Consider the following 25,210-nt stretch of genomic DNA (forward strand, 5'->3'; position numbering starts at 1 on the left):
CAGATGCCGCTATCATCACAAGGGAGTCTTGTACATATCAAGATAGGCCAGCTGGAGTGCAGTGTTTGCCGATCCTTGGGTGGTTGTGCGGAGCAAGGTCGATCTGATAACGAATCTGGAGCCGATAAACGACGTTGCGTCGGGCACGCTCGCCAACCTTGGTGGTTGCGACATAACACTGACACGCAAACCAGGTTCTCAAATCACACCATGCATTCGCTTGGGGTCATATTTTTGAAATGGAAGGAGTGCTGGCCGCTCCTTCTGCCAAGGAAGATAGGCCGCTGTAGGCCGGCATCGGGCTATTTGACCATCCTCCGCCGAGCATTTATCATCGCATCTCTTGATACCGTCCACTCTCTTTCCCATCTCCAAGATCTTGTTTGCCAATTGGTCCATTACATTTGAACAAGACTGATTTGCAGAATGCCCAAGGTGCTCAGAATCGGTGTTGATGTTGGCGGGCAAGTCCACCTTGAAGAAGACCTCGATCCTTGGCTAATCAACGACTTGTTAGTACAAATACTGATGGCGTTGTCTTGGATCCAAAAAAGTCGTCAGAGCCTAGCAAAGGAGTTATAGCATGGTGAGCTTGCAAAAAAGATGTATCTCAAAGGCTTTAAGCTGATGTAAATTCAAGGCACAAAGCTCCGACGACCACAAATCCAAGCTTGGGCATCAGCAATGCTCTCGTTTCCATGTTTGATCAGGCCAAGATAAATCCTTCTGATGTTGCTTCTGTGACCATAGGTACCACGGTACGTCGTGACATAACGAACAGGAGACCACTTCTGACTGGAGAACAGCATTTCGTAAATGCGGTGGTAGAGAGAGATGCTGCCAGACTCGCTCGAGTGGCGGTGATACGTCTCTGCGGCCCCTTCAGCAAGCATGCCTTACCATGCATCGATTGGCCAGCCGACATGAGAGATCTTATCCTCGGTCATCATGCTTTAGTCAAAGGAGGTCTCGAAAGTAGGACAGACTACAGGCTGTTGTCGCTCCATGATCTAATACAGTGTGCTCAGTGGATGGCAACTTGATCTCCGATATCAACGCCGAAGAGATCAAAGAGCAATGCTGCATCATCAAAGAGAAAGGCATCACAAGCATCGTGGTCAACGGAATCTTCAGCCCGATTGACTCGACACATCATCAAGAAGAACGAGCCGCGCAGATCATTAATCAAGCTCTTCCTGGATGCCATGTTGTCCTTTCCAAGGAAGTCGCCAATCTTGGATTCTTGGAGCGCGAGAATGCAGCAATCTTGAATGCTTCAATTCTCCCTTTCGCGAAGAAGACTATCTGCTCATTCCAGGAGCCAATCAAACGACTTGGATTGACTTGCCCTGTCTTCTTGAGCCAGAATGATGGAACGATCCTGAGCGGAGAGATGGCATCTCGGCTACCCATCAGAACTTTCTCCAGTGGGCCAACAAACAGTATGAGAGGTGCTGCATACCTTGCGCAAGGTGGAACCAAGGAGGCTATGATGGTAATTGACATTGGTGAGCCTCACAACACATCCTCATCAACACGATTCTCACACGCATCCAGGTGGTACGACGACTGATGTTGGTTTGTTGCTTGCCAACGGTTTCCCAAGACAAGCCGCAGCATACTCCGAGTTTGCTGGCGTCCGCATGAACTTCTCATGTCCCGACGTCAAAAGTATTGGACTCGGAGGTGGCTCCATTGTGCGAGAGCATGACGGTGAATTCACTGTTGGACCTGACAGCGTAGGCTACAAGATACAGACAGAGGCCCTTGTGTTCAACGGCAATGTTCCTACCACTACCGATTACACAGTCGCTGGAAACACCTCAATAGACATTGGCGACCGAAGCAAGGTGCAACATTTGATCAATGATGGCATTTCTTCATTCAAGGCGGAAGTGAAGAAAATGTTGGAGAAGGCAGTCGACACCATGAAGACTTCGCCAGAAGACCTACCTGTTTTACTGGTCGGTGGTGGAGCTGTCATCGCACCTGATGAGTTGGCTGGAGCAAGTCGTGTCATCAAACCTGAGTACTCTGGTGTTGCCAACGCTATTGGAGCCGCAATTGCCAGAGTCAGTGCTGTGGTAGACACTGTCAAGTCTACCGAGACGAAGAGCGTTGCGACTCTGGTTGAAGAAATATCAAAGGAGGCTGTCCAAAGAGCAATTGAGTCTGGAGCGGCCCAAGATTCGGTAAAAATTGTCGAAGTCGAAACTTTGCCACTACCAGTAAGTTGTCACTCTTTGAGATATTCTATGGAAAAGCTGACACCGATGGCAGTATATTGCGAACAAGAGTCGATTCGTTATCAGAGCTGCAGGAGAATTTGACTACAGTCGTGCGAACGAAATGAAGCAGGCCACAGAAGAACTACTCTCGGACAAAAACGTTATGGACGCGTACGAGAAGGATGGGAACAAGCCGCATTCTGCCATCAATGGCATCGAGAAGCATGTATCAGCGGAGCCGGTCAACATCTCTACTTACAAGCCAAAGGTTGTGGACCGAGTCTGGTATGTCTCAGAGACCGACCTTGACTGGATGTCAGTCGGCTGTTACATTCTGGGTACCGGTGGTGGTGGTAGTCCGTACTCGCATATGCTTCGTATGAGGAGTCTTCTCAGAGACGGAGACGTTATTAGAGTGATCAACCCTCACGATCTCAAAGACGATGACCATGTAGGCTGTGGTGGCGGAGCAGGTTCGCCGACAGTAGGCATTGAGAAACTTCCTGGAGACGAGTAAGTGTTCCTCTCTCTTCGTCTTGAAGCAAATGGCAAGCAGCATCACTGACAGTTTTCAGGATGATGGATGCCCAACGCGGCCTCTACGAGATGTGCGACAGAAAAGCCACAGCAATGATAGCGCTCGAAATAGGTGGTGGTAACGGTCTGCAAGGTATGATCTTGGGAGCCAGTTCCAACATGAATCTGCCAACAGTCGGTAAGTCGATACCTCTTGAACCACGTCAATCCAAGAGATACTAATAGTAGCAGATGGTGACTGGATGGGACGAGCATATCCAACAAAATGGCAAACAACACCAGTGGTCTTCAACGAACGCCCATGCGTCTTCTGCCCCATCGCTACAGCAGATGGTAATGGCAACCTGCTATACATGCCAACAGCAGTATCAGATCTAGCCGTCGAACGAATCATCAGAGCTGCTCTTTCCCAAATGGGTAGATCACACCTCCCTTCTCTTCTCTTCTCTCGAACACATCACTGATCTCTCCCACCCAGGATCACACGTCGGCTGCGCAGAAGGCCCGGTAACAGGAGCAGAGACCAAACGCTGGGCAGTCGAACACACAATCTCCCTCTCCTGGCGCATCGGTCGCGCAGTCGCTCAAGCCCGCCAGGCCAACCGCATCGACACCGTAGCCGAAAGCATCATCGCTGAAGTCGGTGGCCCCTCGGCCGCAAAAGTGATCTTCAAAGGCAAAATCATCGGCGTAGAACGAACGCTTCGAAACGGTCATGTGTATGGCGAAGTCATCATCGAAGCCGCCAACGACAGCACTCCATCTGAATTTAAAGGCCGTGTCAAGATCCCATTCAAGAATGAGAATATCGCGGCCTTCAAGATGACAGAGGATGGCAGGGAGGAGGTTTTGGCAATCGTGCCTGATCTAATTTGCGTGATCGATGCACAGTCTGGTGAGGCTATCGGGACACCAGAGTATCGGTATGGATTACTGGTTACTGTTATTGGCATCACGGCTAGTGATAAGTGGACTTCCACACCACGAGCGATTGAAATTGGAGGACCCAAAGCGTTCGGATTGGATGATATCGAGTACAAGCCACTAGGGAAGTTCGTCAAGCCTAGGAGTGTGATTGATGAGTACTCGAACTAGGTATGAGAGATAACAATCACAATCAGACATATGAGTTGATGTAGCATGCCACATAGTGAGGTTTGGAACAAAGCTCTCCATGACCAACACAGATCGTTCCGGAAATATCTTGCACTTGGACGCATGCACTTGTAGAGCTCCTCGATAACAGGGAGATCAGATCACCCGCTAGTCATCCATGATCCGCTGTATCTACAAGGGTAGCCCGACTCTTCCCACAGCAGTACCATCTCATCTCACCAGCAAGAATGAGCGACCCTATGGACAGTAAATCCGAAGGTCGTCTCATGACGTATCGTATCATCAAAGCATAGCAACCACCCAGTTAAATCAACACCACAAAAGAAAAGTACAATCGAGCTTTAATAATAAGATTTCATCGTAGAGTCGAGATGGTTCGTTGGTATTCTTTTTGGTATCGTTACAGCAAAGCCAGAGACGGCGAAAGAAGCAAACAAGAAAAGTAAAGTCAAGGGAGAAATCGCTCAGAGAAGAAGCAAAAGGCTATCGATGAGCCTCGGAGAAAACGCCTACCCCATCCTTGAATAGAACTCCAGTCCCTTTTTGAGAAGGACATGCGAAAAGAAAAGCGACAGGTCACCGAAACACATTAGCAAAGGCAGGATAGCCAGTATCCCGAGATCTTTGTGTCCTGTGATCTAGTTGTCGAGCCAGTCCAGGAAGTCGGGAGTGAAGTACGAGACCACAATGCTTGCGCCAGCACGGAGAATGCCCTCAGTGGCCTCGAAAGCCATAGTCTTGAGATCGAAGACACCAGCCTTGGCGGCAGCGCAGATCATGGCGTACTCACCACTGACCTGGTATGCGGCAACAGGCAAGTCCTTGCCAATCTCTTTTGCGTCACTGATAATGTCGAGGTATTGAGAGGCGGGCTTGACCATGATGATGTCGGCACCTTCGTTGATGTCGCGTATGATGGCTCTGCGAGCGAGACCGCGGCCGCCAGGGGGGAGTTGGTAGCAGCTAGAAGAAGGAATCAGTTTGTGAAATGCATGAATCTGTCCAAAAGACATACCGTCTGTCTCCGAACGAGGGAGTGCTGCCAGCAGCATCGCGGAAGGGACCGTACAGACAGCCGCTGAACTTGGCCGAGTAAGACATGAGGACAACCTTGTGTGCAATTCCAGCTTCGATGAGCTTCAGCTTGATGGCGCGGATGCGACCGTCGTTCATATCTGAGGGAGCAACACAGTGGGCACCGGCTTCAGCGTAGGCCATGGCGACGTCCGAGATGCGGTCGACCGAGAGGGCGTTGTTCAGACTGCCATCCTCACGCAGGATACCGCAGTGGCCATGGCTGGTGTACTCACAAAGACATACATCGGCGGTGATGAAGAGTGAAGGGAAAGCCTTGCGAAGCAGACGTATCGAAGCGATGACGGGGCCGGTCGGGTCATCGGCGGAGGTGCCCAGAGCGTCCTTTGCTTCAGGTTGAAGAGGAACACCGAACAGGATGACTGATTTGAGACCCTTTGCCATCAGAGGACGGAGGAAAGGTACGAGCTTGTTCAGGCCACGGCGGTACTGGCCAGGCAATGAAGGAATCAGAGTCTCCTCGTCTGGGTTGTCGGTGATGAACAGGGGGTAGATGAGCATTGATTTGGTCAACTGGCGCTCAGCCTGCCATGCGCGGGCAAGGGGATGGCTGTAACCACCGTGAAGTTGACTGGAGATGTCTCCGGTGATGCTGACGCTGGTGGCTGCGGTGCTGGCGTAAGAGCGGGCGCGCGACATGGTAGATACCTGTCGTGACACGGTGGATCTTCTATCGTCAGCACCGCCGTTGCGGTCGCGGTATGTGAGATCAGATACGAGTGATGAGAACGACATGATGTGTGTTGTGTTGTGTCTTGGTGACGGCGAGTCACTTGTAGGAGAGAAAGATGATTTGCGGCGACGGAGATGGTTCGGCGGTCGTGTATAACGTCACTTCTTGTTTCAATTCGTGTCTTTGGCGGGGTACAAGGTCAATTGGCGACGATTATCGCGAGGAAGATGAGAATATGTAGTAACGACCAGAGGGAAGGCAGGGAAAAGGAGTTTGGATTCAAATGCACAAAGAAGGAGCACTTTCTACTTTTGTCATCGAAGGAAGGCGCATATGAACCCCTCGTGTCATCTCTCATCTAATACCGCCGCATGCCTCGGGCCAATCGCATCCTTTGCATATGTCGACTTCGGCAAGAGCCGTTTCTCTCGGTTGCCTCCTTCCCGACCTGTCGCCGATGCCGACCGAACGACTCCTTCAGAACATCAGACCATTCTTCAGGAAATTCATTTCAACACTCGCAGTATCGAGAACTAATCGATGCAAACGAAATGCAAACGAGAGTAAACCGAATCCTCCAATCTATCGCCTCTCAAAATCACCCTCAACTTACGAATGCACATAGAAAAGCTGGGACACAAGTTTTGGGTACAAAGAAATTCATAAATAATCATGCTACAGACTTATTAGATACATCTCCTCCTCACAATCGTCCCCAAAGAGCAAGTCTATCCAGGTTTGAAAGCTGACACCTAGTTCTGATACTTTTCGGCCCACGCTGGACTTCGTTCTGACCTCTGGTTGCTTGGAGGAATCTTCGCAAGGCAGACTTTACAAAGTCATTGCTTAGAGGGCGGCAGCAAAACCGAGAGCGGCAACTGCGACACCGAAAGGAGCGTACTTTCCCGCGGTCTGGAGGGCGGCAAAGTTGTCGGTCGAAGTGGACGAAGCAGCAGTTCCAGATGCAGCAGTGCCAGTGGTAACCGTGTTGGTAGAGGTTGCAACAGTGTTGCTGATTGCGCTAGATCTGCTTGCAGAGTTGCTGAGGGTGTTGGTCGTGTAAACGGACTCACGGGTCTGAACGATGGTATTCAAGTTGGTGGCAGTGCGAGTGTCAAGAGACGAAGGAAGAGAGGTTGTGCCAAATTCGACGTTGGTGCTGGTGGACACAAGAATAGCAGTGTCTGTGGAAGAGATCAAAGAGATGCGAGAGCCAAGGCTGGTGCTTGAGGCATCGGCGTCTGTGACAGTGGTCGTTACACTGTTTGTGTTGATTGCGACACCATCGCTTGAGACGGGAGTGCCGTTGCTGCAGACTACGCCGTTGTCGTTCTGAGGGTCGCAAGGTCCGTCATCGTCGGCAAAGCCAACAGCAGCAAGAGCTGCGGCGATGAAGAAGGTCTGAGTGAAACGCATGGCTGTTGGTGGTTTTGGTTGGAAGGGGTTGAGATGGAAGGTTGAAGGAGTCTTGGGCTTGGGAAGAATAGATAGTGAGTTGATATGTTCAGTCTTGGGGAGCAGACAGCAGGACTCTTATACCTCGAAGTTGTCCTCGCCTTGCTCTTTGCGATCTCGATATCTCAATATTTTCATCCCGGCTTTAGAGCCAATCCTTCTCGGGAACAGGACCTGACGATGATCGCCGTCATACCGCGGACGTCGAGAAGCATAATGCACCTTGCCAAGGAGGTGTTGGATGTAGTCAGTTGTCTATTGCTCGAACGACTTGGCAATGATGCAATATTGGCGGATGTCTGCACAGCTCCTGCCCCCAGTCAGGTTGTGTATCAATGGCTTTGCCCGGTGCGGAGTGAACCTAGATGCAAGAGCAAATTCTGGCAATGTCAGTCGGGGCGAGCTTGGGCTACTGCTATGATGGTCTGTCCCTATGGCCCACGAGTCAAGACCCACTGATACTTTCAATACAATACCCACGAGCGTTGTGTCTGATGCACAGGCGTGATGGACCCAGACGTCATCTACTGCAGCTGTATGCAGCGAGACTACCAGTTGAAGTCCAGTCCAGAATCTACCGTCAGACGAGATTGCCATGGCAAAGACTGAGACTCCATCCAATAAGTGCCATTGTGGGTAATCTTTGACGCCAAGCACAGAATTGAGTTGTCTGCATGGTTTGCATTGGCTTTGCAAAGCGAACGAGATCGAAGAAATGCTCTTGTCGTCCGTGGGATTTAGTGACTGATGCTGATGTGGTATTAGCTCGTGCATCCCGCGGCTATTGGTTGCGTCCGCATGACTGCATGTTCTTACTCTGCACAGAAGAATTCATCTCTGCGCGATGTGTCAGTGTAGTGGACTAGATGTGTGATCCGCGGAGCGATGTTGAAAAAGGCTTGATCGCCGAACTCAATGGAGATCCGGGGAATGTCTACAGAATGATGGGGACCAAAGGTGTGGTTAGTTTACGTGAAGTGGTTAGTTATCTGAGTAAGAAGAACCGCGGACCTCTACATTATGGTTTGACAAATCGTCTTATGGAGCGTGTAGGAGTACTCCGAGTATGGACGACGAAATCTCTATTTCGATGGTTCCAGCACGAGGAATGTGTACCGTCCAGACCTCTAATGCGTTACGGAGTGCTTAGAAACACTGGGGAGATATACCCGGAAGACCGCTGATGCACTTATATCCGGGAGCCGATGATCAGGTCTAGTAACTCTACGCTGATGTCAAATGATTAGCGTCTGCAGAACAAACCTACAACTTCCGCCACCGCCTAGTCGACGGGGTAGTCAAAAGCAGATCCTCGCTACGATTCGCTGTCCGCAAGTAGAAGAGCCTCATTGATGATCGCTATGGTATGGCAGCCACAAGAAGTGGAAGCAATTGGAATCACTTCTCCGATGACATCTCGCGAGCAGACAGAAGAGGTCAACGGTCGTTGATCCGGCCATCGCGAGAAGAAAGTTTAGTGAAATATGTGGAGGTAGTCAGGTACCGAGCGTAGGTCTCTTTCGTCCAGCAGGTGAAGCAACAGAAGCGCGTACAGAAGGGTGGACGTTGGACGGGAATAAAGAGGCGGCACTCCGCGGGTTGAGGCTCAAGTGAGTTTCCCTGACACTTGGCGCCATGCGAATGCCCAGGCGCATTCCACCATGCAGGTCATGTATCGCACGTGCTTGTATATGCTTGGGCCTCGAGGTCCGGACCGCGCGATCGAGAGCATCTCAAACATAGATGAGGGGTGGATGTGTAAACATTGAGGGTGCAGGTTCCGAAGCAAGATTTGGAAGATCGATGTTCAGCTTCAACGTTGACTTCATGAAGCCTTCTGTTGACAACAATACGCATTGGCAACAGCCTCTATCCGATTCATGCAAGGTCTTCATCACTTTTGTTAACCAATCTTCATTTCGTACATTCAAGGTCATTAAACTTTTGTCTATCTAGCCGATGCATCCATGGCCTGCTGAGCCTCAGTGATGCCCTCCTTCAGCGCGACAATGGCACGGTCAATGTCATCACGGTTGGGGTCAGTGACACTGACTCCCATGTGGCCGAAACGGATGTACTGGGTAGCAATCTGCTTGTGCAGACCACCAGCGAATACAACACCACGCTGCATGAGCTTGGGCAACACGTCGGGAGGTGTCATGCCCTTGGGAAGGTAGATGGCAGTCATACCATTGGCCTGGTTCTCGGGCTTCTCAGCCAGCTGTGTAAGACCGAGGTCAGCAACAGCCTTCTTGACCTTTTGCGAAGCCTTGCGGTGAGCGGCGAAGCGGTCGGCCAATGGGATGGAAGTGATTTGAGTAAGAGTAGTGTGCAGAGCGTGGACAAGCTGGGGCGAAGGAGTGGCAAAGTATGAGGGTTTGCCAGCCTCGTAGTTTTGCATGACTGTACGCGTCAGTTAACACGATCGAGGAAACACAGAGGAAGTGCTTACTCGGCATCCAGTTCTTCCATGAACCAAAGTATGAGGTAGGGGGAACCTTGCGGCTCTGGAAAGACTTGATGGCACGGCCAGAAGCCATGACAATGCTCAGACCAGCTGGACATCCAATGGCCTTCTGAGAGGCAGTAATAACACAGTCAATTCCCCACTTGTCGAACTGAATCTCCTCACAGCCGACACTGCAGACACCATCGACAACGACCAGCGTATCGGGGCTGACCTTGTGGACAAGCTTGCTGAGAGCTTCGATCTCGCTGAGAACACCAGTCGATGTGTCGACGTGGGTGACAGTCAAGAGCTTGTACTTCTTCTCTTTGAGGGCCTTCTCGACTTCGTCCAATTGAGGACGGTCGCCAATGGGTGCCTTGAGCTGAGTGGCCTTGACACCGTATGTCTCGAAGCAATCAGCGAAGCTGTCGGCAAAGTAGCCGGTGTGGAGGACGAGGACATCATCTCCGGGTTCGGCCAAGTTGGCAGCGACCTGATCCCATCCGAGGGTACCAGAGCCAGAGATGACGAAGGGCTGCGAGGCGGGGTCCTCGGTCTGGAACAGCTTGCGGAGCATGGTCAAGGTCTCGCCGAACGTCTTGACAAAGGGTGCGCCTACGTGCGACTCGCTGGTGGCTGTCAGTCAATGCTTGGTATGGTACCAAGACGCAATCCATACCTGTAATGGCTCATCGACTGCAGGACCTGGTCATCGAATTCAATGGGGCCCGGGATGAGCAGAGCGGGATGGGACGGCTGGCTCGACATGTTGGTTTTCTTCTCTTCTTGGACAGCTGGTACAGGGTTGTATGGAACGTCGTCAGGGGGACTGGATTGGCGCTCGTGTGCGTAAGGTGTATTCAACTCGAGTTGAGGTCTCTGGTCAAGGTGTCTCGAGATGAGACTCAGGCGGGATTGAGGAGCCACTTTGCTGGTGATGGCGGGGTCCGCCGATTGTCAAGTGCGGGGATATGGACGATGTCGGAGCAATCGATCGTGATTGGTGCTGAGGAGCGAGTGTGAGATTATCCGCTGGGCCGTCTGCGTCTGAGTATCTTTTATGCTGTTCAAATCGACGCGTGCGTGGATAGAAAAAAATGTTGCGATTCTCAATTGGCGGCAAATCGGAAGACATGGATTACGGAGACAAGTCACGACTCACGACATCGGCGGCTCCCCGATCTACTCTCGGCCCGGTCCTTGGAAACACAACTGCCGACCCCAGCCATCTTCTCCATTCTTCGACCAAAACAGATCACTGATGCAGTGTGAAAGTTGGTATTGATGTGTTCGATGGACGAGAAACTCGACCTGCGTCAGAACGTAATGTTGATTCCTTTCCCGAAGGAATGTCTTGAGTGGTAAATTCCCAAGGTTGATGTACCCAAAATGCACTTACTCCACCGATGCTGTTCTTTCATGATTACATGACAGGATCACGCCTCTGGTCCTGTCCTTTTTTGCGGCAACGAGTCTATGAAGTCTCGCGGACAACCTTGTCAACAGCCTTGGCAAAGTATTCGACGTTGTTGGTGTTGAGGCCAGCCATGCCTATACGAGGTCAGTAGGTATTGGAGAGTCAAGATTGGGGTCAAACTTACTGATTCTGCCGTTCTTGGTCATGTAAACATGGTCGTCGGCTCTGATCTTCAAGACCTGCTTCTCGGTCAAGCCGGTGAAACTGAACATACCAATCTGGTTGATGATGTGGTCCCAGTTGCCAGGAGTCTGCAGCTCGTCAAGCTTGGCCTTGAGAGCCTTGCGCATCGAGATGATGCGACCACTCATCTCACGGAGGTTCTCCTCCCACTCGGCAAAGAGCTTATCGTCGTTGAGAATGACTGACGCAATGCGGGCACCGTATGCAGGAGGGTTGCTGATCTCAGAGCGCTGGAGGATAGCAAGCTGACTGCCGACACGGACAGCGGTGTCAGCAGCCTCAGAAGCAGGACCGGTGACGAAGTGGAAGCAACCAGCACGCTCGCCATAAAGACCGAAGTTCTTGGCGTAACTCTGGGCAACGAACATCTCGAAGCCCTGCTCGACAAAGTAACGGATAGCCCAAGCATCCTTGTTCAGATCACCGGATGCAAAGCCTTGGTATGCGCAGTCGAAGAAGGGGAACTGAGACTTGCTCTTCATGAGCGAGGCAATCTCCTTCCACTGATCTTGGGTAGGGTCGACACCTGTGGGGTTGTGTGCGCAAGCGTGGAGCAGGATGACACTGCTCTCAGGGGCCTGCTCTATCGTCTGGACCATGCCCTTGAAGTCAAGACCCTTGGTCTCAGCAGAGAAGTAGGGGTAGTTCTTGATGGGGAGCTTGACATTTGAGAAGATCTGGTTGTGGTTGGCCCACGTAGGGTTTGAGACGTAGATAGTCTTGGCCTCTGAGTTGGAAGGGTTGTAGAACTTGGCCAGGAAAGCAGCGCCCAGGTGGACAGCTCCAGTTCCTGAGATGGTCTGCAGAGAAACGACACGCTTCTCCTTGAGGGCGGGCGAATCGGCACCGAAGATCAGCTTCTGAGATGCGGTTGTGAAGTCGGCGAGACCAGCAATAGGTAGGTACTCGTGATTGAGGTTGGGATCTTGACGAAGGAGGTCATCGGCCTGTAAACAAATAATTAGCCTCGAGTGACTATGGATACATTGCATCTCCCTCCTGATCTTTGTGTAGATTGAGAAAGATATAGAGATCAAGCGCGCACCTTCTTTACAACGGGTAACACCCAGGGCTTTGCGTTGTTGTCTCTGTAAGCTCCGATACCAAGATCGACCTTCTTTGGGTCAGTATCGCGGCGGAAGGCGGCCATCAATCCAAACAGGGGATCTTCAGGTGCCTGGGGCACAATGTTTGCGCCGAACGATGAGGCCTTCATTGTGTTTGTGGTAGACATGTGGGAGGTGATCTGTTGGAGGCGAGATTGAGGGTCTGAAGAAGTCGAAGTGGAAACCATTTTTGTCTCCTTGGAAGCACACCACCGGCGGGGTCTTGCGGAGTGAAAGGCGGGCAAGTCGCAGGATCGGCCTTGGCGGGCAGCGTGATACACGAACTCAGCCTGAAGCCTTGTCAAATTCCGATGATCGGCTGAGTATGAGATGTTGTTTGACGTTTTCTACACAGAAGAGAGGAACTTCGAGGACAAAAGGCGAGCTGATAGTATCTGCATCACGCCAGCATGTTTATTGCTTGTACTCTATCGACAACCTCGGGATCCCCACGCTTCTCGTGCTCACAAGACGTTCCGAGGCATCGTCTCCTCGATCGATCGGTCCGGTTTTAACCCGCACCCTTCAGACCAAACGCCGATCGCTCAGCGAATGATATCGTCTCGATACCTAAGCCTGGTCTTCATAGTAGCACTATCAGAACATATGAAGACTGCCGGTCAAGGCCGCTTATCATCGGCTCAGGTTGATTACCTCGAAATATCTCAGAATATCAAATCCCACACGACGAGGAAGGCACAGAAAGCACACGTTCCATGGAACAAAAGCCTTGCTGTGCTGGGCCGTTCGCTCGCTTTCTTGAGTTCTTTGTTTCCCCTGCCAATATTTTCAGTCGTGAAGAATGAGTCCTGCACCAGTTGCTCAATGTGCTCGTTTTGCTCTGTGAGATTGGTGACAAGAGTTGACTGTAGTTCGGAAATCTCAATCAGAGAACGTTCCGCAGTGCTGTACACACAGTTAGTATTCTGTTTTTAGAAATTGGCCCAATCTCAAGAACATACCGGACTTGATCTAGCGTGTCCTGATAATGCTTCATCATGTCCTGGTTCTCCTGCGCAAAGAGCTGCATCTGCTCATCACTCAACTGAGGCTGTGCCCTCTCCTGCTCCTGCGCTGCTGGTTTCTCCGAATCTACAGCAGCATCGAAGCTTTGAGAGAAGGGAATGCTGCTGCCCTTGGTCTTGTATAGCACGCTCTTGCTCTTCTCAACTTCGCGTTGTATTCTGATCTCCATCATTGTGCTTTGGAGAGTACCGGTTTCTCTGAGCTTGGCCTGGAGATACCAAACGATACCCTCCCGGTGTGCGTTCAGCATCTTCTGCCTAGCCTCCTCTAGCTCTTCCTCTGCACTCTTCGCGGTAACGGCTCCTCCAGCAGCCCATCTTCCAATGGCACCTAGTCCACCCTGATTGCGCTTGCGTAACGCGACATGCGATGCGGTATCCTGTCTGATTTGCTCGGTCTGACCTATACGTTCGACAGCAGCATGCAACTGTCGCAACACTGTCTTGGCCTCGGCATCAATTGCAGCTCGCTCCGTATCGGACAAGTGCCGTTGTGCTGTATCCTGTGTGCTTTTAAGGTCCGTGGAATTCTGTCGTTGTGGTCGTCTAGGTGCAGGAGCGGTGGATAAGTATGAAGGTCTGATAGCACGAAGGTACGTAGTGAGATCCGCTATGCGAGCATTCTGTATCCATGTCAGTCGTTGGGTAGGCTTCCAACAAGAGACTCGCGCCTACAATGCTGTATGCTTCTTTGAGAAACTCGTCTAGCCGATCGATAGAATAACGATGAGATGTCACTGGCGGTGCGTTGTGAGCTTTGAGCGCTGTGTTGAAGACTGCCGTGATATCGGCCATGATCGCCTAGGGTGTATAGACAAAGTTGCTGATGTTAAACTTCTTTGACCAGCTTGTCGCATGTGAACTTCCTACGTAGCTCTTTCCCAGACTGACGTTGTCTTGGCGCAAGCTCCGGCAACATGTCTGTCTCGCCGGTACCGGCGACGGCGACTTCGTGACCTGCCTGACGTGCCTCATTGCCCTATCATAAGTCGTCTTTTGATAGCAATACCACGGGAATCGGCATTGAAGCATTGCTTTGCAAGCACAGATAGGCACATACGGTAAGGCTCTAGGTAAAAACGAATTCCTTCCTCTCTTCTTTTCTCCATACCAAACCTCTACATGTCTTCTCCACTACAAACTCATCAGAGTCTTCGACGTGAGCAAACTCAAGGAGGCGAATCTACGAGCCCTGTCTCAGCAGAAGCCAACCACAATACAGCTCTCGAGCGAAATGATAAGCAGCACTATATTGGCGAAGCAACGGAATCAGTACATGATGTCTCGCGTTCGACTTCACACGATCAAGTTGCTTCGTCCATAGGAGAAGACGATACACGGGATCTTGAAGCGAGTATCGCAGAACCGCCTTACACTATATTCACGTCGAGTCAAAAGAGATTCATCGTCTTATTGACAGCTTGTGCGGGCTTCTTTTCTGCCGTAAGCCGACTAGCATCTTGCTTTTCACAATGCTCTGTTAACATCCGCAGGTCTCGGCAAATATCTATTTTCCTGCTTTGAATTCTCTCACGAAAGACTTCAATGTCTCCTCCACGCAAATCAACCTGACTTTGACGACATATATGATCTTTCAAGGTATAGCGCCTACTATCATGGGAGATTTGGCGGACATGGCTGGTAGACGACCGGCATACTTTGTGTGCTTTGTCATCTACATCGGTGCTTGCATAGGCATTGCACTATGTCAAGACTATGCCTCGCTACTCATCCTGAGATGTCTGCAAGCCACCGGCTGTGCTGCAACAATTGCTCTGGGAAGTGGTGTTGTGGCCGATATCGCAACGAGTGCTGAAAGGGGAACGTTCATGGGCTATGTCACATCCGGTCCCATGGTCGCCCCTGCTTTAGGTCCAGTTCTTGGCGGCATTCTGGCACAATTTCTAGGTTGGCGATCCATCTTTTGGTTTCTGGTCATCCTCAGTGCCTGCTACCTTGTACCGTTCCTCATCGCGTTTCCGGAAACTGGTCGCAATGTGGTTGGAAATGGATCAATCAAGCCTCAGAGCTGGAATCGATCGCTCATAAACTACCTCCACGAGAGAAAGGTTGCTAAAGCACCAGCCTTGACACGCACGGTAACTCGTGAGAGCATCCGTCTCGAGGAAGCCCGGCTGGCTAAGGCACGCAAACTGCGCATTCCCAACCCGCTCAAGACACTCAAGATAGTCTTCGAGAAGGATACTGGACTTTTGTTGCTGTACAACTCCTTGGTGTATACAGCCTTCTACGATGTGACGGCGAGCATGCCATATCTTTTCGGCATGATCTACAACTACAATGACCTCCAAATAGGTCTTTGTTTCATTCCATTTGGCATAGGCTGCTTGATCGCTCCAATTCTGGGAGGGAGAGCTCTTGATTGGAACTTCCGCCGTCTAGCCCTCAAGCACGGTTTCCCAGTCGATAAGAAGCGAGCAACTGATCTCAAGGACTTTCCCCTAGAGAAGGCTCGCATTCAGGTTACGTGGCCGCTTGTTGTTGTCGGCGATGCAGCCTTATTGTGCTATGGTTGGGTTATGCACGTAGAGACCAACCTGGCTGCACCCTTGGTGTTGCTGTTCTTCATCGGACTCTGCTTGACAGGAGCTTTCAACTGCAATAGTGTCATGCTGATTGATCTGTATCCGCTGAGCCCCTCGACGGCGACAGCGGCAAATAACCTCGTCCGCTGCTTTATGGGTGCTGGTGGAACAGCCATCATTATCATCATGATTGAGAGTATGGGCAGAGGATGGTGTTTCACGTTCATTGCAGCTGTAGTCATGCTCTTCTCGCCCATACTCTGGGTGCTTGAGAAATACGGACAAGGGTGGAGGAATGCAAGAACGCAAAGGCTAGAAGAAGAGCAGGCAAAGAAGCAGAAGGCCGAGCAAGAAGAAAAGGCCGAGGAGTTACACGCGTACGAAAGTCATGCTGAGGGACGAGACAAGGTCTGAGTTTCAAGGCCAGGACCTGGGTGGCCTTAATGACGAATCAACACATAGACACACGAGCCTTCTATCACACCTTGATGGTCGGTGGTATAGCTCCACTCGTCCTTGAAATGGTTGTCCAATCGGCGGAGCAGAGTTTCAGATCTCTCCGGCTAAACTTTAGAGTTTCGGAGAGAGTAGGGAGCTAAGGGGATAGAAGCGTGGACCATCTTCACATGCAAAAAACTAGAAACGGCCACAACAGTCGAGCAGGCTCTTGAAGGTGAGAATTATCTCACTGGGATGCCGGATGATTGAATGTCGGGTATCACCTTGTAGGTGCGCGTGTGTAAGGCTCAAGTGCGATGGTAAGCCAGCGAAAAATAGAAAGTTGTGCGAGTAAGGGGACGAAATTGAAGAAGAATGGGCGCGTCCAGACGTGTAGAAAACCGGAGAGGATCGTCAAAAACGAGGCGCGGGTTGAATCATGAAGGAAGAATTTTGGCCACACGGCGCGCCAACAAAGACCGAAACTCGCAACGCTCTTTTCTTTGCTTGACTCTCACTCTCTCCCTTCAGTAACGAAGCACACGACACTTGTGGAAGACACTCTTTTCTGCTCACGCGACATCTGCTATTATTCCGTATTCCGTATTCCGTCGCTACTTGCCAGCGCTTTCGCAAACTACAAGCAAAAAATCAAGGACCAAGGGATCAACAAAAGGCCCCAACGCTCTCTCCCGTCCGCCGGCTACCAGTCCGCACTCCCGTATATCTTCCACACTCTCGACCCAACTCCGTCTTCTCCGCCAACCAGTCCCTCTTCGCAACAATGAAGTTCTTCGAGTCGCAACACGAGTTCGACTACTCATGGGAGGAGGTCTCGACTGCAAACTGGCGCAAGTACTGCCCATGGAACGACAAGACCACTCACGTTATCGCCGTCGACACTATTTCGCGTCATGTTGACCCGACCACCGGCATCGTGAGTTTCCTTTCTAATTATTTCACCCTCACGTCCAGTGACTAACCATCATCCCAGCTCCGCACTGAACGTCTCATCACTTGCCAGCAATCCGCTCCTAAGTGGCTCAGCTCCTTCCTTCCTGGCGCCGAAGTCTCGCAAGTCTACGAAACCTCCTACGTCGACCCCTCGGCCAAGAAGGTTACCATGTGCAGCATGAACATGACCTTCAACGACCTCCTCTCCGTCCGCGAAACCGTCGTATACCGCCCCTCTCCCGCCGGCCCCAACTCTCGCACAATCTTCCAGCAATCCGCCCAGATCACCGCCTTCTGCGGCGGCTGGCAAAGGATCAAGAACAGTATTGAGGAGTTCACTGTCGAGCGCTTCAAGCAAAACGCCGTCAAGGGTCGCGAAGGCTTCGAGGCCGTGCTCGAGATGAGCAGAAAGGTCTTTGCCATGGAAAGAGAACGCCAGCGCCTTGCCATCGCCGCATAAGCGTGCCACTCTCGACTGTTGACTTGCGACTCTTTCTCTCTCATCACTGCTCTGCCGTTATTCTTCGACGATTTCTCACCCCGTCCTGCGTTCCAGCGATTGGTGTTTCATGGCGTTTTTCTTCTCATCACAGGATAGACATTATCCTCTCCGCACAAAACTAGGGTTGTTGGCTGGCTTGCATTCTCTCTTTCTTTTTTTCCATATACCACCACACGCACGACACGAGGTCTCCGATGCTTTAAAAAGTTCTGTTTTTTGTTGTTTTCTAGAAGGGATATCTAGATGGGAGGCTAGAGGTTTTGCTCCGCTCTGTCATTTTCTATCAGCGATAATATCCACCCTCTTCTATCCAAGTATAGATGGTGTTAATGTTGTATCAATACCATACATACGATTGAAATATCCCTACGCTTCCACGTCTGCATTGCTAGTGTTGCCTAAAATGCCCCCTCATCGGCGATTTTTCCGCCGCATGAGGAATGCTGACCCAGTGACTGCTTGTCTTTCCAAAGGGCGTTTGCTGAGGAGGAACCAATCACTATACTACCGCAAGTTGCTGACAACTTCACTGAAGCTGCGCGAGCTTGACATGGATCACAGATCAGAGCTCGAATATCAGGATCGAGGCGTTCTAAAGCCATCTGTACAAAGCATTTCAATTGTTTGGTAACAAGTACCATGCATGGATGATTTTTAGACACTACTCCCAAGAAGGCGCTTCATGATGGGTGGGACAAAAAAGGACAATCCGCACACTCAGCCTTTGTTCAATTTCCTTAGTTCCTTCTACCTCCAAAACTCTCCCTTCATACCTCACTCACACTCAATCCCAACCAACGCCCCCTTGACACCACCAAGCTTACACAAATACAACTCCTCCTCCCCAAACATCCACATCCCCTCCCTCGAAAAACAGAAATTAGCCACGCAACCACCAACCACAACTTTCCCAATCAACGTCCCCTGCTTATCCCACACGTGCACTCCATCCCCACACCCCGAATACACATTCCCCGCCTCGTCACATTTGATCCCATCAGGCACCCCATTATCACAGTATGCGAAAACCCTCCTGTTGGCAAGCTTGGTGCCATGCTCAACGACATCGTATTCATATATCGTAGCCGGCAGCCTCGGGTTCATGGAAAAATTATGCCCGTCGCCCGGGCCCGAATGCGCTTGACAGGCGCCGGTATCAGTGACGTAGAGGGTGGCATAGTCGGGAGAAAAGCACAACCCATTGCATTGTGCGAAACCATCGGCCACACACCAAACCTCCCCAGTGGAAGGCTTATAGCGGTAGATTTGAGAGGGTAAGTCGGGGGTGGGCCGGAAAGCTTGTTCGTAGCCGTAGGTCGGGTCTGTGAACCATATGTCGTCGTTCGCGTGGTGGATTATCACATCGTTTATGCTGTTGAAAGCGCGGCCTTGGAAATTGGTTATCAGTGCTTCTGAGGTGGAGGTGGATGGGTCCACGAGCACTAGAGCGGATGGAGAGGTTTTGGAGCCTTGACAACAGTATAGGATTTTGTCTTTGTAGTTGCATGCGCCGTTTGCTTGGACTACGCCTGAGAAATCGTCATCGGACACTTCGAGGGTAGAGGCATCGACCGAGTAGAGAGCGATGGGGTCGCAGGTTTGGAAGTTTGCGGTAAAGTAGACGCGGTTGGTGGATTTGATGTACACGCCTGCTTCATGAGCGAACTGATAATCACGGCTTTGGACCTGAGTGATTGAAGGGTCATCGCCGAGGATTTTGGTAAAGGCTTCGTTGTAGATGCGGAAGCCTTTTCCTCGGGACAGCTGTTTTCCGTAGTTGAGATCTGTGGCCATGCGTTTGAGGTCGACGGTGATGGTGTCGGTCTGGAGTTGCATGGGTTTCTCGGATGGGTTCTCCGGCTTGTGGGTGTCTGTTGGGAGTTCTCCTGACATGGTGGGTGCTATTCTCGAGGTTGAGGTCGTGGAATGATATCTAAGTGGTCACACTTAACTTCTGCTGATGCCGTGGGATATTAGGAACGTCTCGTGAATAGCCACTTACATGAATAAGTAGTCTACACTCTGTACAGGTCATAGGGTTACTAACGATGAGTTGGTCTATGAAGATGGCACCAGTGAGTTTTGATCCTCCTGAGGCTCAATTGATGTCGGCTTCTGCTCTCGGCTACTGCCCAGAAGCTTCATCGCACTTCTCACCGTGTGTCTCTTCAGCCTGTATAGAACGGAACTCCCAATTTGGCTGCGTTACAAAAATCCGTACCACTAACTAATTGAATACGATTTGATCAATTCATGTCCATCTGTATAGACCGATCTTCATACCAAGTCAAGATGCCGCGGATGTAGTTGTGAGGATGAATGGAACCTCGGCATGTGCGAGCTCTCTCCGCATCGTCTCCGCATTGCTATGCCCCGCTGTGTAACCGCTACCTGGATGGTCAAGGGTCGTTTCCCTGTCTAATAGAATCGTACCATATAGTTGTTACAAGCCAACAGCGACATTCACAAACCATCGAATTCGATCAGTAACAAACAAAACCAGCATCATGGGCAAGAAGACAAGAGCACCATGCTACGTCCTGGGCGTCGGCATGACCAAATTTATCAAGCCCAGAGGCAAAGTCGACTACACAGAGCTAGGGTTCGAAGCCGGTGTCAAAGCCATGCTAGATGCTCAGATCAACTATGACGATGTAGAGCAAGGCATAGCATGTTACTGCTATGGTGACAGCACCTGCGGTCAACGCGTCTTCTACCAGTTCGGCATGACACAAATCCCCATCTACAATGTCAACAACAACTGCAGCACTGGCTCTACAGGTCTCAACCTTGGCCGCACCATGGTTGCTAATGGAGCTGCCGACTGTGTCCTCGTAGTCGGGTTCGAGAAGATGTTCCCAGGCTCTCTGCAAAGTTTCTTCCAGGACCGTACCAATCCTACCGGCACCACTGTCGACATGATGAAGGCGACTAGAGGGATCACAAACGCCCCCGGTGCTGCTCAAATGTTCGGCAATGCTGGAAGAGAGTATATGGAGAAGTACGGAGCAAAGAAGGAGGACTTTGCCGAGATTGCAAGAGTCAACCACGAGCATTCGAAGCGTAACCCTTACTCTCAATTCCAGGATGAATACACTCTGCAGCAAGTCATGGACTCGACATCAATCCACGAACCTTTGACGAAACTTCAATGCTGCCCTACTTCGGATGGTGGTGCGGCTGCAGTTCTGGTTTCTGAAGACTTCTTGAACGCTCGACCACACCTCAGAGAACAAGCCATCCTCATCGCTGGACAGTGTCTTGCTACCGATGCAACTTCGCTGTTTTCGCGCAGCAGCATCGATCTGATGGGGTACGAGATGACAAAGAATGCAGCCAAGGTCGCTCTGTCAGAAGCAGGCGTCTCCATTTCGGAAGTCAAGGTGTGCGAACTTCACGATTGCTTCTCGGCCAACGAAATGATTGTGATTGATGCACTCGGGTTGAGCGAGCACGGCAAGGCACATGAGATGGTGCGCAAAGGAGACATAACTTACGGCGGAAAGATGGTGATCAACCCATCGGGTGGACTCATTTCCAAGGGTCATCCCCTCGGAGCAACAGGTATTGCACAGTGTGCAGAGCTGGTATGGCATCTGCGTGGCTGGGCCAACAACCGACTGGTGAAGGGCACGACAGCAGCATTGCAGCACAACCTTGGCTTGGGTGGTGCTGTGGTAGTTACTGTATACAAGCGAGCGGATGGCAAGGCAAGCGAGTCGATGGACTCGCAGACGGTCGGACAGAAGAACGGACTCGGATACAACCCTGCTGTTGAAGCCAAGGGTTTCAGCAAGGACCAGGTGAACCGGGTCCGCAGCAAGCAACACAGGAGTGACTGGGCGCTGGCAGACACGGAGCGAAAGGTGGAGGCGCGATTCTGAGGAAGGGAAAGATGGGACCTGCCCACGGTTTATGTTTCTTTCTTGACAGTAATGCAAGCAAATTGTATGCGACTCCATGATTCCCGATGCATCGTGTTGCTTTAGACGGCTTGAGGCTGACCGTCAGCCTCTCCCGAGTTGACTTTCTTGCCGGTCTTCTTGATCTTCTCAAGCACTGTGTTGTAGTCGAGGGAAGGTTCGGTCACGACCTTTGCTGTTTGGCTGTCGAGGGAAACGTCGAATGACTTGACACCTGGGAGACTCGTCAGTAGATTGTCTTGGTAGTATTCGGAGGTAGATACACACCGTCGAGCTTCTTGAGGACACGCTCAACAGCGCCGGAACAACCGCCGCAGGTCATGGTGATGTTGAAGTTGTATGTATGGTCCGACATGTTGATGTATTTGTGTTTTGAGACGCTTTACAGGTAGAGAGGAGTTGAAGATGGAAGGAACAGGTACAGGAAAGAGGAATGTCAGCAAGTGTAAGATGGGGAAGGAGGGGATGGCGTGCTGGTGTTTCGGACATTGGATAGGAAGGCGCCAAGAGCTTGATTACATGTTCCAGGCCCTCCCGTTTGGCCATTCGTGATGCCACTTCATTCTATCAGAGTATCACTGGCAATGTGTTTCTGTTGCCCTTGTGATAGGAGAAACTAAATCAATCATCGGTATAGACACCTTGATGGCAAAGAGTGGCATGTCTCATGGTATGCAAGGTATTCGATGAACCAAGACGCCGCCGCAGAAGCCACACTTCTGAAGCTGAGCCACAGTCTCCCGCATGACGTTTCGCATCAACAGTCAAAGGCACTTTTGATCTTTTGCGCGTTACAGCATCACGACCTCCTAGACCTTCGCTTGCGCCATGGCTTCGTATGCTGCTCTGCTCAGTCGCGCCATAGCTCACTCATGACTGACATAGACAGGAGCAACATTCTACACCTCCCGTTCCGTCGGACGCACAATGTGTCCATCGCCGAAGCAATCAAGCGCTACATCTCGACCAAATATGACCAACATCCGGACATGTTCACCACCGACCTCGAGCACATAGACCACCTCCGACATGCTGCTGTCCACGCCCTCGAACCTCACACCAGCGGTGTCCGCAAGATTCAGCAGTATGCTGCCCAACTGGTCTGGATGGGCGCAAAGTTCCCCGTCGACATCGGTCTGGAGTTCATCTGGTATCCTGCGCTAGGCTACAACACCCAGCGACCCTTGTCTCAAGACAACATCCGCTTTGAGCTCGCCAACATCCTCTTCAACCTGGCCGCCATGTACTCGCAACTGGCCATGTCCTCCAACAGAAGCACTGGAGATGGCCTGAAAGCTGCCTGCAACTACTTCTGCCTGTCTGCCGGTGTCATCTCTCATCTGAAAACGACCATTGTCCCAGATATGAGGACTGCTCCTCCAGAAGACATGGACACCTCTACACTTGAAAGTCTAGAATATCTTATGCTCGCTCAAGCTCAGGAATGCTTCTGGCAAAAAGCCGTCAAGGATGGTCTCAAAGATGCCAGCATTGCAAAACTCGCTGCTAAGGTCAGCGACTTCTACAACGAGGCCGGTGATTGGGGCATTAAGAGCGATTCCGTCAGCAGCGAATGGATTCACCATATGAACGCTAAGCACCACCACTTTGCTGCTGCTGCCCAATACCGTGCCGCCTGTGACTGTCTGGAGAAGAGAAAATACGGCGAGGAGGTTGCTCGTCTGCGCGACAGTCTCAAATGCGCTGATGAGGCTCTGCGCGAGGCCAAATATGTCAACAAGGCTGTACAAGACGACCTGAATGGCCTTAAGACAAGAGTCTCAGAAGACCTGAAGAGAGCCGAGAAAGACAACGACATGATCTATCTTTTACCCGTGCCGCCTAAGTCGGAGCTTAGAACGCTTGACAGAGCGAGCATGGTGACTGCCAGGGTGCCTAAGGAAGTCTCGGAACCATTGACCATGCTAGGAGACCACGGGGAACTCGGCAAACCGCTCTTCTCGAAGCTGGTACCATATTCAGTCCACGTCGCAGCAAGCATCTATGTGGACAGGAGAGATCGACTAGTAAACAACACAATCGTACACGAGCTCGAGGATCTTACCGTGAGAATACACGATTTGTTGAAGTCTATTGGTCTCCCTGGATCGTTGCAGGCGCTGGAAAAACCACTTGGTCTTCCTCCGAGTGTGGCCAGCCATGCTGAGGAGGTCCGACAAATGAATGGTATCTACCGACTTCATGGTGCCATGGCAGACACAGAGAAACTGAAGAACAGTGACCGCGCCACTTATCAGGAAGGTGTTGAGATGCTCCGCTCAGAATCAGCCGAGGACGATGCCGCGCGACGAAAATTCGGGACAGACAGATGGGCTAGACCGCCCTCAAACGAGGCATCACGAAAGCTTTACTCTCAAGTCACGGAGATCGACGGATACCTCAAGCAAGCAGCTAACAGCGACAAGCTTGTCCAAAAGAAATTGAAGGACAACGAGGCCTTGATTCGCCTGCTTGCCGGAACAGACCGTGATCTCGAGGATTACGTTCCAAGCAGTCGACGTGCAACGATGACTACCAAGGTCGAGCGCGAGGCCAACACTCTCCGTGCTGTGCTCAATGATATCGCCCGTTTCGAGAACCGTCGCAAGCGGAAGATCGAAAATGTTCGGGCAAAGGCCAAGTCCGACGATGTCAACGCCGACTTGCTTCGCGAAGCTGCTCGACTCGAAAGAGAGTATCCAATGCAGACACTCGAGGCAATTCAATTCGAAAGCTTTTTCGATCAACGACTCGAGAGATACGCCGCCGACCGCAACGAAATCAACGAAGAAAAGACCGAACAGGATGATCTGCTTGAACGTGTTCAACAAGCAAACAATTCGTTCAATGTTGCCAGAAAAGGAGACACTTCTACAAAAGACCGCGAACAAGCTTTGCAGAATCTGGAAAATGCATACCTCGCGTACAAGGAGATTATCTCAAACCTTGAGACTGGTCGCAAATTTTACAACGACCTTGCCAGCATAGTCACACGCTTCCGCGACGACTGCCGCAATTTTGTCTATCAACGACGCGCTGAAGCTTCAGCCCTCGAGAACGACGTTAGCACCTCCATGGCTCAGATGAGTTTGCAGAACGCCAACCACACCAACCTGCGCCAACAGAAGCAGCAAGAGACGTTGTTGAATCAACAACAGCCCCGTGGAACGCCACGGACAGGGCCGCCGCTGGCAGCGCCCTTACCAACCAGAGCCAACGTCGCACCTCCCTCTGTAGCGGCGGCTACGTCGCCTACTCCGGGTATGTGGACGCCGGAAATGGGTATTCGGTTTGGAGGATCCAGCGCTGCGGCATCTCCCATGGCAGCTGCAGCAACCAATGATGGTAGTTCTAATAAAACACGCGACAACAGATGGGACCCAAGCACACAGAACATCCAGTTCAGGTAGGTGCATTTTCCGGATGTTGTTTCGGGACAGGTCAGAGCGTTGGAAAAGGCAACTACTCCCGGAGTTGAGCGAAAAGCATCCACTAAGGGGGTA

General features: G+C 51.3%; 13 protein-coding genes across 13 annotated transcripts; 5 read left to right on the top strand and 8 right to left on the bottom strand.

The window, feature by feature from the left end:
* Positions 1–358: 358 nt before the first annotated feature.
* Positions 359–3,860, top strand: M438DRAFT_367636 (DUF917-domain-containing protein; the record flags this gene model as incomplete). Its single annotated transcript, XM_029907979.1, has 10 exons — positions 359–464; positions 518–586; positions 641–758; positions 807–975; positions 1,029–1,508; positions 1,558–2,228; positions 2,281–2,741; positions 2,804–2,943; positions 2,997–3,182; positions 3,244–3,860. The coding sequence occupies exons 1-10, from the start codon at positions 427–429 to the stop codon at positions 3,858–3,860; spliced, it is 2,949 nt and encodes a 982-aa protein (XP_029757942.1). The 5' UTR covers positions 359–426.
* A 382-nt stretch (positions 3,861–4,242) lies between these two features.
* M438DRAFT_347840 (tetrapyrrole biosynthesis, porphobilinogen synthase) lies at positions 4,243–5,872 on the bottom strand. The gene is made up of 2 exons (XM_029905995.1): positions 4,897–5,872; positions 4,243–4,844 (listed from the first exon to the last, which is right to left on the bottom strand). Exons 1-2 carry the CDS (start codon positions 5,709–5,711, stop codon positions 4,520–4,522), a joined length of 1,140 nt encoding a protein of 379 aa, XP_029757943.1. The 5' UTR covers positions 5,712–5,872; the 3' UTR covers positions 4,243–4,519.
* A 276-nt stretch (positions 5,873–6,148) lies between these two features.
* M438DRAFT_347841 (uncharacterized protein) lies at positions 6,149–7,236 on the bottom strand. Its single transcript, XM_029905996.1, has one exon. It carries the CDS (start codon positions 7,063–7,065, stop codon positions 6,496–6,498), a length of 570 nt encoding a protein of 189 aa, XP_029757944.1. The 5' UTR covers positions 7,066–7,236; the 3' UTR covers positions 6,149–6,495.
* Positions 7,185–7,827, bottom strand: M438DRAFT_69926 (uncharacterized protein). The gene has a single exon (XM_029910266.1). The coding sequence runs from the start codon at positions 7,699–7,701 to the stop codon at positions 7,360–7,362; it is 342 nt and encodes a 113-aa protein (XP_029757945.1). The 5' UTR covers positions 7,702–7,827; the 3' UTR covers positions 7,185–7,359.
* A 1,225-nt stretch (positions 7,828–9,052) lies between these two features.
* M438DRAFT_357705 (PLP-dependent transferase) lies at positions 9,053–10,321 on the bottom strand (the record flags this gene model as incomplete). Its single annotated transcript, XM_029907194.1, has 3 exons — positions 9,053–9,507; positions 9,557–10,182; positions 10,233–10,321. 3 exons carry the CDS (start codon positions 10,319–10,321, stop codon positions 9,053–9,055), a joined length of 1,170 nt encoding a protein of 389 aa, XP_029757946.1.
* A 706-nt stretch (positions 10,322–11,027) lies between these two features.
* M438DRAFT_279163 (aspartate aminotransferase) lies at positions 11,028–12,507 on the bottom strand (the record flags this gene model as incomplete). The annotated part of the gene is made up of 3 exons (XM_029901068.1): positions 11,028–11,104; positions 11,155–12,160; positions 12,259–12,507. 3 exons carry the CDS (start codon positions 12,505–12,507, stop codon positions 11,028–11,030), a joined length of 1,332 nt encoding a protein of 443 aa, XP_029757947.1.
* A 164-nt stretch (positions 12,508–12,671) lies between these two features.
* On the bottom strand, positions 12,672–14,193 carry M438DRAFT_399043 (snare protein syntaxin-like protein 18/UFE1). The gene is made up of 3 exons (XM_029909395.1): positions 14,020–14,193; positions 13,282–13,967; positions 12,672–13,225 (listed from the first exon to the last, which is right to left on the bottom strand). Exons 1-3 carry the CDS (start codon positions 14,137–14,139, stop codon positions 12,985–12,987), a joined length of 1,047 nt encoding a protein of 348 aa, XP_029757948.1. The 5' UTR covers positions 14,140–14,193; the 3' UTR covers positions 12,672–12,984.
* A 273-nt stretch (positions 14,194–14,466) lies between these two features.
* M438DRAFT_279161 (MFS general substrate transporter) lies at positions 14,467–16,304 on the top strand (the record flags this gene model as incomplete). The annotated part of the gene is made up of 2 exons (XM_029901066.1): positions 14,467–14,787; positions 14,838–16,304. The coding sequence occupies 2 exons, from the start codon at positions 14,467–14,469 to the stop codon at positions 16,302–16,304; spliced, it is 1,788 nt and encodes a 595-aa protein (XP_029757949.1).
* Positions 16,305–17,112: 808 nt separating this feature from the next.
* Positions 17,113–17,742, top strand: M438DRAFT_279075 (MSF1-domain-containing protein; the record flags this gene model as incomplete). The annotated part of the gene is made up of 2 exons (XM_029901054.1): positions 17,113–17,265; positions 17,323–17,742. The coding sequence occupies 2 exons, from the start codon at positions 17,113–17,115 to the stop codon at positions 17,740–17,742; spliced, it is 573 nt and encodes a 190-aa protein (XP_029757950.1).
* A 687-nt stretch (positions 17,743–18,429) lies between these two features.
* Positions 18,430–19,980, bottom strand: M438DRAFT_301991 (calcium-dependent phosphotriesterase). The gene is made up of 2 exons (XM_029902114.1): positions 19,787–19,980; positions 18,430–19,717 (listed from the first exon to the last, which is right to left on the bottom strand). Exon 2 carries the CDS (start codon positions 19,675–19,677, stop codon positions 18,559–18,561), a length of 1,119 nt encoding a protein of 372 aa, XP_029757951.1. The 5' UTR covers positions 19,678–19,717; positions 19,787–19,980; the 3' UTR covers positions 18,430–18,558.
* A 176-nt stretch (positions 19,981–20,156) lies between these two features.
* Positions 20,157–21,720, top strand: M438DRAFT_347848 (putative nonspecific lipid-transfer protein, mitochondrial precursor). The gene has a single exon (XM_029905997.1). The coding sequence runs from the start codon at positions 20,292–20,294 to the stop codon at positions 21,666–21,668; it is 1,377 nt and encodes a 458-aa protein (XP_029757952.1). The 5' UTR covers positions 20,157–20,291; the 3' UTR covers positions 21,669–21,720.
* A 49-nt stretch (positions 21,721–21,769) lies between these two features.
* M438DRAFT_323953 (heavy metal transport/detoxification protein) lies at positions 21,770–22,140 on the bottom strand (the record flags this gene model as incomplete). Its single annotated transcript, XM_029903034.1, has 2 exons — positions 21,975–22,140; positions 21,770–21,921 (listed from the first exon to the last, which is right to left on the bottom strand). The coding sequence occupies exons 1-2, from the start codon at positions 22,060–22,062 to the stop codon at positions 21,770–21,772; spliced, it is 240 nt and encodes a 79-aa protein (XP_029757953.1). The 5' UTR covers positions 22,063–22,140.
* A 395-nt stretch (positions 22,141–22,535) lies between these two features.
* On the top strand, positions 22,536–25,117 carry M438DRAFT_376596 (BRO1-domain-containing protein; the record flags this gene model as incomplete). Its single annotated transcript, XM_029908674.1, has 4 exons — positions 22,536–22,543; positions 22,597–22,622; positions 22,653–22,841; positions 22,872–25,117. The coding sequence occupies 4 exons, from the start codon at positions 22,536–22,538 to the stop codon at positions 25,115–25,117; spliced, it is 2,469 nt and encodes an 822-aa protein (XP_029757954.1).
* Positions 25,118–25,210: the final 93 nt, after the last annotated feature.

Source organism: Aureobasidium pullulans (genome assembly GCF_000721785.1).
Source record: "Aureobasidium pullulans EXF-150 unplaced genomic scaffold scaffold_17, whole genome shotgun sequence".
Taxonomy (NCBI): Eukaryota; Fungi; Ascomycota; class Dothideomycetes; order Dothideales; family Saccotheciaceae; genus Aureobasidium; species Aureobasidium pullulans.